General features: G+C 37.7%; 1 protein-coding gene across 1 annotated transcript in view; it reads left to right on the top strand.

Annotated features, from left to right (window-relative positions):
- The window catches only part of LOC123826172 (desmoglein-1-like), a 39,611-nt gene extending 31,971 nt beyond the window's left edge, over positions 1-7,640 (top strand). The window contains 5 exon segments of the mRNA XM_045850125.1: positions 1,118-1,251; positions 1,584-1,656; positions 3,963-4,171; positions 6,403-7,260; positions 7,262-7,640. Of these exon segments, the coding sequence (XP_045706081.1) occupies positions 1,118-1,251; positions 1,584-1,656; positions 3,963-4,171; positions 6,403-7,260; positions 7,262-7,501 (1,514 nt within the window). The 3' untranslated portion in view covers positions 7,502-7,640.
- The last annotated feature ends 3,677 nt before the right edge of the window (positions 7,641-11,317 follow it).

Raw genomic sequence — 11,317 nt, forward strand, 5'->3', positions numbered from 1 at the left:
CCTGCCTACGTTGCTTTCTTCTTTTCCTTTTACTCCTTATGCACTTTTTAAAAAATTTACACATTCTCCTGGCTGGCATAGCTCAGTCGATTGAGCGCGGGCTAGGAACCAAAGTGTCCCAGGTTCGATTCCCAGCCAGGGTACATGCCTGGGTTGAAGGCCATAACCCCCAGCAACCGCACACTTATGTTTCTCTCTCTCTCTCCCCCCCTTCCTTCCATCTCTAAAAATTAAAAAAAAAAAAAATTACACATTCTACCTGGCTTGCATAGCTCAGTGGATTGAGCGCGGGCTGCGAACCAAAGCGTCACAGGTTCAATTCCCAGTCAGGACACATGCCTGGGTTGCAGGCCACGGCCCCCAGCAACCGCACATTGATGTTTCTCTCTCTCTCTCTCTTTCTCCCTCCTTTCCCTCTCTAAAAATAAGTAAATAAAATCTTTTAAAAATTTTTACACATTCTATTCATACACCTATTCATTCCAAAGCATTATTTAAGATCATATTATGTAAAACGCCCTGGGATAGAAACTTATGTAGATAAGACAAATCCAGTTGGTTAATAGAAAGAGACATAGCTAAGCAGTGTAATGTCCTTTGTCTCTGCACAAGTAAGTTCAAGAAAAGATATCTGGCTAGGGGCAAATAATAGCCTCAGAGAGGATAATGGCTGAAAGCATAAAGAAGGGGTTCCTGTTGAAATAAAAAGTCAGGCATGTGTGAAAGGAAAAAATATAAAGACAAGAAAGAGGAAATGTGAAAAATCAAACCTCTGGACTGGCCTTCCCAGCTTTCTTTTTCTCTCTTTACTATTTTCCTGAGTGATGACAAGGGGAAGACCCATCTGTTTCAATAGTATCACACTATTTACAGTCTGCATCCGATATAACAAATGAAAATTGATTGTAATCTAGTATACTAAAGCTCACCTTGATATTGACATCTCACCTTACTCAGTTTATTTTCTGACACGTTGATAATAATTTCAGGACCAAATGGGTTATCATATATATACACATAATATATTAGGAATTCAAATTTAATCACAAAAAGCAAGTTGTTCTGTTTTAATATGGCCCCACAGCCAATTTCAATATTCCCATCCTCTCACCACCAGTGGTCCCATTTTTGCTGATATGCTGTGATTGTGGAGGTACTTCTTGTGGGGGAGCCGGATTTGAGCCTGTTCCTGAATGTTCAGATGGAGCCATTCATTCATGGGCAGTAGAAGGACCACAGCCCCAGCTGATGGTGAGTGCAGATCTGTAAGAAACAGACTATGGTCATCACCTAAACTCAGCCTTGTGCTCATGAAACCAGACGTGCGTGGTCACCCCCATCCTATGCTGTTCTCTGTTCTGGGATAGCCAATGGGGAAAATGGAGAGGGGTCAGAGGTGCATCAAAATTAGGTGGAAGTAATCAGGGGAGGCTTTCTGAATGAGGTTCCTGTTTTAAATGAGTTTCAAAGGTTTCTAAGTAGTATTCATTCAGGAAATCTTAGTTAATTGACAACTAACCCAAGGTATAACTAGAGATGGAAAAGTCATTACAAATTGCAAAATACTGTTTCTTGCCTTTTAGGATTTGACCACACTCCCTATACTACAAATACCATCGGATAATGCAAATGTGATTGAATGTATTGACACTTCAGGTACAATGTTATTTTTTTTTTATTTTAACAACTCAAGTGATGCAGAATGAATTTTGTTCTCTCTTTGCATACCTCACTCTTTCCCAATTATTTCATGTGTCTTTAAAAGTGTTTCAATTATTCCTTTTTAAATAACTGATTTGCTAATTAAATGATGAGGAAAACTACAGTATTATTCTTATATGTTAAATTTTTAAAATCACTCTCAATCATCGGAGAATATTTAGGAGATAACCTGATTAAGATGTCTATAAATAGGAAAGAATAACTAAATTGTAATCATGAGTCGATATTGGTTTGGGATTTTTGTTTGTTTTGTTTTTGTTCAATAGAGCAACCCTTATTTACCTCAGAAATACTAGTTAGAGTTAAAATTCAACCCAATTAAAATAAATCTGTGCTTATTTATTGAGAATAAAATCTCCCAAAAATGCTAATTAGAACTAAAGTGCAACCCAATTAAAATAGATCTATGCTCATTTATTGAGTCTGGCATCTACCTCCACAGTTCATGAATGGTTCAAAGTCACTCTGACTTCAGCTACTGTCATGACAGAATTAAATACTACATCCATTCTCAGCATCACCATAAATGTTAACCTAAAGAGCTTCGTCCCTCTTATCAAAATGAAAGTAAGTGGATAAAACACCATCAAAATCTTTCAAAGCTCTCATCTGACGTTGTGGGCATGTGGTAGAGTCTCTCCTTGCACATGGGTAAAACTATCAGTGTAGTCTACTTCACAACAGGGGTCTAGACCAATTGACAGGCCAACACCAGGGGACAATTAGATTTTCATGGAAAGTAAATAACTACCACTCTTATTTTTAAAAAATTAATTTTTAAGAACTCATACATTTGAAAAGAGTTGTACCATCTTTCCTTGTTTCCAGGTAAGTAAATGTTATTGATTCTCTTATTTTTCTATCTTCTTCAAACTTGTATTCATGACTCTTATACTTTGAACTCTTTAAAATTCAAGAGGTACAGACATGTTTGTGACTTCTAGAACTGGACTTTATTCAAAGGACTGGACAAGCTATTCTTTAAAACTATTTCTCTTCCTGATATATCCATTTTTGAGGGTGGGGGTACCATTACCCCCCAATTCAGAAGCAGAAACTCATCCTCTTATATTTTCCTATTTATTGAGATCCAATCAGTTCTCAAGACGTCAATCCACCAGCATATATTTATACCTTTATTCTCTCATTAAGTCTCAAATCGTTACCCAAATCTTGAAGAAAGCACAACGAGAGGCACCAAAGTAATAGCAGTATAGAGAGCACGCTGACCCTAAAATCAAGATCTTTAAAATATTAAAGCATGGGACACCTTTCCCACGTCAAGACTTCCCTTTCCGTGGCTGTCCAATAGTCCAGGCCATTGTTTTATCTCATGTACCTTGAATACTGTAACAGACTCCTACTTGTCCCTCACATGCAAGTGCAGATAAGAGATCCCATGGAAACCTTTCCCCTGGCTGTGGCCATGGCTGCTTCGAAAGCCATCATTCAAGGTGTTTGCCAGAGGCTTTGTGTTTCTAGTACATGGAGTATTCTCATACCATTTAACTTATAGAATTTAGGATATTTTCCCCCAATTTTTGCTAACTTACAGTCAAAATCTCATAATAACTATATGTGGTGCAAGTTGGATACTGTAAATATCAGGGAAACACTGTAAAGTATATGATTGTCTTATCAATATGTTGTACACATGAAACAAATACAAAATAATATTGAATATAAACTGTAATTTAAAAAGACTTTCATTAAAAATAAATAAAATAAAGCCCTGGCTGGTGTAGCTCAGTGGATTGAGCTCAGGCTGCGAACCAAAGCATCGCAGGTTCGATTCCCAGTCAGGGCACATGCCTGGGTTGCAGGCCACGGCCCCCAGCAACCGCACATTGATGTTTCTCTCTCTCTCTCTCTCTTTCCCCCTCCCTTCCCTCTCTAAAAATAAATAAATAAAATCTTTTTAAAAATAAATAAAAATAAATAACTAAATAAATAAAATAATTTCAAAAGCATGGGTTTTTCTAATCTCTATGTAGCCCCTCTCTTCTAGTCAACATATAGTTACCAAAAAGTAATTAGAAACAATAATTAACAAACTAATTGATAATATTATTTTGAACTCAACATCATATTTATTATTCCTCTATTTAAATTTCACCTTCCGTTTTTTCTTTGCTCACAAATATATACTTAAATGATGAAACCATCCATTAAAGTAAGGTACTGATGTTCAGTCTCTAATACCCTACACAAAGTAACTTTAATTTGATTTACACTTTCAGGTATTTACACAAATGAGTATTGTGGAAGAGAAATGCAAGATATGGGAGAAGAAGAAAGAATGAGAAGATTTGAACTAACCGATGCAGTTAAAACACCACGAGCACGTGAGGCATGTCAAGAATATTCTGGAATATTAAGAAGAAATTCTATGAGGGAATGTAGAGAAGGAGGTCTGAATATGAGCTTCATGGAAAGTTACTTCTGTCAGGTAAGGGCTCCAACCCCCATGCCTTCCTGCCCATCCCAGACCCACTGCTGTGCCCCAGGCTCCCATTATTTCCCTAAGGGGCTTTGGCAGGCATTTCCTAGCTGGGCTTCCAGCCTTGAGTTGTTATGCCTGGAGATGCATAGTGCTGCTAAATAGTACAGCTAAAACTCTGATTGAGGCTTGTTACCTTCCACTTAAAAACAGCCAATTGTTTCTGTATGGCATGAAGTCCTACTTAGCAAATAAGTTTATCCACAAATTGGCTCTGCCCTCTCATCCCCAATTACTACTAAATGCACTTGCCAAGTGCCTTTGCTTTCTTTACACCAGTCTGTTGTCTTCCACACCGTGCCTGTACTGGAATGCTTTCATCTGGTCATCACTCTCATAAACCCCTACCCACCTCCAAACCTCATTCAAATATCACTGCCTCTGAAGTTTTATTGTTAACTGCTTCATTGAAAATAGGGTTGGTGTTTCCTTATCAGTATTTCTGTAATACACATTCTCCTCAACTTACAATAGAGTCTGTGCCCTTAAGCCAATCATTAGTTGAAAAAATTTAAATTGAAAATGCATTTAATACACCTAACCTACCAAATATCCTACATTAGCCTAGCCGTAATCTACTGAATGCACATCACTTTTACACCATCATAAAATAAAAAATTGTTAAATTGAATCATCGTATGTCAGGGATCATCTGTACTTTGTCTATACATTTTAGAAATACACCATTTCTAAATCTGTTAGTTTATATCACTACCACACTTTTTGGTGCATGAAGTGCATGTTCTCCACATTATGTTGCTAGTATCTAGCCCAGTTCCAGGCACACAATAAAAATTCCGTAAGAGTGGGTTCAAGAGACATAGTATAATTCCAGAAAATTCTAAAAACCAGTAAGAATTAATTTTGCCATCCTCAGGCAGAGACAGAACTGCCCATGGTGACATGCCATGTGGTACTTAAGCTTTAAGGAATTTACTCTCTCTGATACACATATGTCCTTCTATATCCTGGCCTAAAATGCCTTCATGAACTCTCCTAAGCATTTAGATGGTGGCTGGTATTTTGAAATAATATACTAATAAAAGCCTTTCGAATCCCAGTGGATAATAATAAGAGGTCTGTTGCTGAAATCCATAGGAATGTTACCTATTCAGGTCCCAACAAATTAATATATTTTCATGAAAAGTACAATTCTGCCTCCCAGCTTCTACACTTACAGGTCCTTCTGCCCAGATCATTCTATCTGCTTTACTCACCTGTGATTCAAATTCTGATCCAACATCACTTCTGGAGATGCCATCCCTGGCCATTCTACCTGAAAGAGCAGCCCCCATCACTTTCTGTCCCTGTACCCTGCTCTCAACACCTCCTGACAAACATGTTTCTGTGTTGTCTGCCTCATCCTACTCAGATGTGAGCCCTGCCAGGAAAGGACTTTATCTAGTTGTGTTCATTACCTCATTGCTAAGATCCTAATGGAATTTATTGCAAATGGTGAGAGCTCAAAAACTATTTGTGAATGAAATGGCTCAATGAGTTGTTTTTCTAATAAATGCATTTCTGATACTTAACCTGAAAGTTTGCAGTCCATTAGCATGAACACTAAAGATGGACTATAAATACACATGTCTGTGGGCTTGCACTTTGAATTGAAGGAGTCTATTTTTAATAACTTTCTTTGATCACCTACAATTTTGACTCCCAATGTGGCACAGACCCACAGTTAAATTTTTTCTGTCATTTTTTGGAAAGAGCAACATTGAAATAAATTTCACAAATTCAACATAATCACTCAATCTGAAGGAAGGAAAGCACAATTCTGAATGAACTCAAATTAGCTCCAACAACATTTCTAATTAAACCAAAAAAAGTACACAGTGGGGTATACTTCCAATTCAGCATTTTTAAGTATCTCCTTCTAACTTGGTTACAAAATAATTCATGTGATATTTTGTGTTTTTTGTTCAGTGTACACTCTTATAAAATCCATCTAAATAAATCTTTAAAATCATAATATATTTTAGAATGACAGTTAAAATAATTTCTAAGCAAATTCTTTCATGCTGTTATATGTTTTATAGAGCACCTCTAGTAGATGTTAGAATTTTGTTTTTTATTTTTCCTTTAATGATGTCCTGTAAAAAAATTAATGATAAGGACTTCCATTACTGTTAATTATGTATTTATGATTTCCTTTTCTCTTTCCTCCACCAACTTAGAAAGCATATGCTTACGCAGATGAAGATGAAGGACGGCCATCCAATGACTGTTTGCTCATATATGATATTGAAGGTGTAGGTTCCCCCGCTGGCTCTGTGGGTTGCTGTAGCTTCTTTGGAGAAGACTTGGATGACAACTTCTTGGATACTCTGGGGCCTAAATTTAAGAAGTTGGCAGATATCACCCTGGGAAAAAATGTTGAACCATATCCAGACTCTGATCCCTCATGGCCACCTGAGAGCACTGGACCCATTTACCCTCCACAAGAAACAGAGCCCCTTACTAGCGTGCCTCCACCCACCTCCCCACATTACGGCACTACCACAGTCATTTCTGAAAGCACCTACCCCTCGGGACCTGGTGTACAGCATCCTATGCCTATTCCTGATCCTCTGGGCTATGGTAATGTCACTGTGACAGAGTCTTATGCCACCTCTGGCACTCTGAAGCCCTCTGTCCACATTCATGATAACCGACATGCCTCAAACGTGGTGGTGACAGAGAGGGTGGTCGGCCCGATCTCTGGTGCTGATTTCCATGGAATGTTAGAGATGCCTGACTTGAGAGATGGCTCCAACATTATAGTGACAGAAAGGGTAATAGCACCAAGTTCAAGTCTACCCACCACTTTGACCATCCCTGACCCTAGAGAGTCTTCAAATGTGGTAGTGACAGAAAGAGTAATCCGACCCACTTCTGGCATGGTGGGCACTTTGGGTATGCACCCTGACTTATCAAATGCCCACAACATGATTGTGACAGAGAGGGTTGTCTCTGGCTCTGGTGTAACTGGAATTAGTGGCCCAGCCGGGATAGTTGGAGGCAGTGGCACATTCAGCAGTGGCTTTGTTGGCAGTGAAAGCTGGAATAAGTGGTGGTGGCATCATGCTGAGTAGTCTGGAAGGAGGTGGGGGCCTGAGTAGCAGCATGGGGAGGACAGCCACCATTGGCCACATGAGGAGCTCCTCTGACCATCACTTTGGCCAGACCCTTGGATCTGCCTCCACTAGCACAGCCCAAAGTCAAATCACAAAGTACAGTACAGTACAATATGCTAATCAGCCAGGATCCCAGTACACTTTTTCTCAGCAGTTGTGATTTAGGTTCAGTTCCCACCACCAGAGAGCTCACAACGTCATTTAAGATGCACAACTCAGTGCTACAGTGCTACGGTAGTTATAGAGCAAGATTCGAAATCACAGTGAGAAAAACAGGTGAAAACAGTGCTGCTGGGCAAGAGCTCTCCATAGCATTTGTAAACTTTTTTGTTGTGTTAATACTAATGGAGCCATGACAGGGAAGTAAAACCTGATTCAGGGTTTTCTTCACTTCTGTGTGGCCTGCAGTGCATCTCTAGCACATGGAAGAAATAAAACTCAGTCATGTAAAAGCACAGGCCTTATGATGGAAATTTACATAAATAATTCTCTTGCTCTTTTTTGATTTGTCATGTTGTTCAGGCAAGATTTAAAAAGAACTAAAGATGCCATATGTATTAATGTATGTGCGACGAATTTGAAGTTTGGGCCAAATACCCTGTCAACTTCACAGATAATATAAATAAAAATTCAACCACATATCCAGACCAGAGTTAACCACTAAAGAAGAAAGAATTTGGTTACATAGTTAAATCTACAAGCCACGGAGCACTGCTACCTTAGTAATCACACTAGGTAAAATAAACCTCAAATTAGAAAATGTTTTGGGAGGGATATTATTGCATAGGAGTGTGGCAAAAGTATGAGGTCCTTTGGGGTACACTGGCAATGTCTGAGCCTGAAACTTGACATACAACTGCAGCTAAAATTTTTCTGGAGTCAAGACTTGTCTGCTTCTAGTTTGTGTTCAATGGAAAGGCAATATCAATTGCATTGCCTACTGGCGAGGTTGCAGGATATCACACTCATTTTCCCTTTTCACAGTTGCTTTGACTTGGTAAAGGGAAAACCTGCCAATTGTACTTTTCACATTGAAGCAAGTAACAACTGACATGGTCGTCCTCACCAGTGGTAGATGACCTTCCAAGGAAGCAGATGGGAATGGCATTGTACTTTCAGGCTGTGTTTTTAGCAAGTGTTATTCATTTACATTCAGCCTCTTTATTTTACATCTCCTAAATTAAAATAATTAAATTAAACTGGGCTGTATGATTAAGCTTTTGGGGAAAATTTTAAACAGGATCTGAAAAATGTTTCTAGAACATGTATAATGTTAATGGGGAAGCATAGAATTGTTCAGTAAAGTAACACTGTACTATTAGTTTGAATTGAGCTTAGAACTTTTTTAAACAACCCTCTGCTGCTATTTTGAAGTTAACAACTAGAAACTTTTAACAGAGTTGATGATACTGTGTTAACACAAATGAAATTATACTAGGCAACTCCATTTCCTTATTCTCTCCCTTCCAATTGAATTTTCTCATTAGCATAAATTCTACATTCTTGATTTGATTTGTCAATGCACTCTTGGCTTATACATGCTCCAATTTACAGATTCTAAATTGCATCCTATATTTTTCCACCTTCAAAATTTAGTAATGTAGTGTTTATATAATATGTCATTTCTGTGTTTTGCTATAAAGTGTTGCCTGATTAAATGTCTGTAAATAGAATCAAAGCATTCTTAGCCAGAGATAAATTTACCATTGTATAGTAGAGAAATATTTTTCTCTTTTTAAACTCAATGTTAATATGAGCTCACTAAAGTAAAACTGGATATGACAAAATATTCTAAGTATTATTACCCTCAATTACTCAAATTTCCCAGAGTCCTACAAGATCAAAGAATATTCAACTTCTAACAGTTGTCAAAGGGGACTGTGTAATGAATTATTTTAATGAGGTATTTTGCTCTATGTTAAAACAGATGATGTCAATATTTCCAAGCCACAATATACATCTTATTTTAACTCTGTAGACTACGTAAAATTATAATGTTCTGTAGCATGCTCAAATGCAGAGGTCTCAATAAAGTCATTCACAGGGAGTCTTTCTTTTACTTCTTTCTCCCATTTGGGGCTTCCATTAGTGATGGTTACTTTTTGCTGGAATAAAGTCAGAGTATTTATTTAGTATGATTATATCCAAGAGTTTAAGTAAAATCACTATTAATTTTAGTTAGTTAAAGGGAGTGATATCTCACCATAAGTATCTTATTTGTCACTTTGATATGACATATCAAAAGTTTTCTTGAGACTTCTGATATTTTTGAAATATGTTTTCAGGTTGTCTATCCATTGCCAGAGTGGCCATCTCTCTGCTTTGTAATTTCCAAAAGTTATGTTTATAGCAATAAAATGACTAATATTACTTTCATTATCTTTTCTGAATTGGACGGAAGCTGGGTAACAGATGGTAAGGAATAACTAGAGGTTAACAAATCTAGTTATCTTCCATCTATATAGGGAAGAATTTTTAAAATTTTCACACTACTAAAATTTATTTTCACCTTCTCTTTCCATTTTTTGTTAATGTTCACTGAGGAGCCTACTTTCTGGAGTGAAGCTTAGTAATGTCAGCACACAGTTCGTGAGCAGCCCCACACAGATAACTCAATGATACATAACTAATGTTCTTAACTTTCACTTGATACCTTTAATGTCTTTATGCTTTTAGCTTTCTCTCTTTGCTACTCTAATGCTTTTATTTTTTGTTTACACTAACATTTTATTTCTTTTAAAATGATACTCTTTCATCTTTTTTGGTGCATATCCTCTTTGCTCTCCGATGCCATTTTTCAGACAATTATCATATTCATTTACCTAAAACCTTGCCCTTTCCATTCCCGTATGATCTGATTATATCCCCCTCCCTCTATTCTCTGAGAACCATTAACTGACCTCTTTCTTACTAATGTCCCTGCTCTTACTGAAGACTCATATTCTGGCCCAAAGTCTTCTGCGACTTCTCCAATTCCTGAGGGCGTTCACAGTGACTTAAATGACCACTTGAGTGAAGCACTTGAAATCCCAGAATCTCAGTTTCCAGACACCCATTTTCCTACTCCACCTCTTCCTGGTCATAACCAGCATGGCAGCACCTTGGATGCCTCTGTTTCACTTCCTCCTCATCCTTTTTTAAGTGTTCCAGTTGTTGCAATTCCTCCTCTTCATCAAAACTTCCATTTGTTTTGGACTCCCAGCATTTTCTCACTATCTGTTAGTTTCACTTCCCTCCTTGTCTAATCAAGCTTTATGAATCCGACTGTAGTCACCTCTTCGTGAATACCTTCAACCTCCTTGCCTTGCTATCCCACTTACATATTCCAAATCTTTTACCCTACATCTCTGTCTACACATGAACAGCTGATTCAAGAGAGCTGACTTCTTCATTTTAAATATCCAAACTCAAATCATGGAGTAACATCTACTGCTTTTCCTGATAGACTTCTTTGATAGATTCTTTGATAGACTTCCCATCTCAATCTAACAGACTAAATACTACCCCACAACTTGTTGGTCCTCCAACCTCCCACACCTCCTCTTTCCTCTCCATTCCTAGTTGATGATCTAATCCTACTGTTTTCTGAGAAAACAAGTCATCGGTCTCGAATCCACTCATCTTCCTCGGCCAAACCTACATATCCACCTGCATGTGCAACCATTTCCTCCCCCGCCTACTACAATAGAGTTACTGTCCTACTCATACAAAAAGACAATCCCCATTTGTGCTCAAGGATTTGCTCCTTCCCTAATAGTTTTTTGCTGTTTTCTCTCTCTCTCTCTCTCCCGCTCCCAGCATTTCCATCAGCACCCCTCCTTGTACCTACTACATCACTTATTATTTATTTGTTGCACAAAACTTCACTTTTAATTTAAAATTTTTAACAATGACATAAAACATTTTAATAGTACCTTTTCATCCTGATATAATTCAAAGTATTATTTTTTAATTTAATTTATTGTTGTTCTATTAC

The sequence above is a fragment of the Phyllostomus hastatus genome, unplaced genomic scaffold, assembly GCF_019186645.2.
Source record: "Phyllostomus hastatus isolate PE091 unplaced genomic scaffold, TTU_PhHast_1.1 phas_contig_80, whole genome shotgun sequence".
NCBI classification, from domain to species: Eukaryota; Metazoa; Chordata; class Mammalia; order Chiroptera; family Phyllostomidae; genus Phyllostomus; species Phyllostomus hastatus.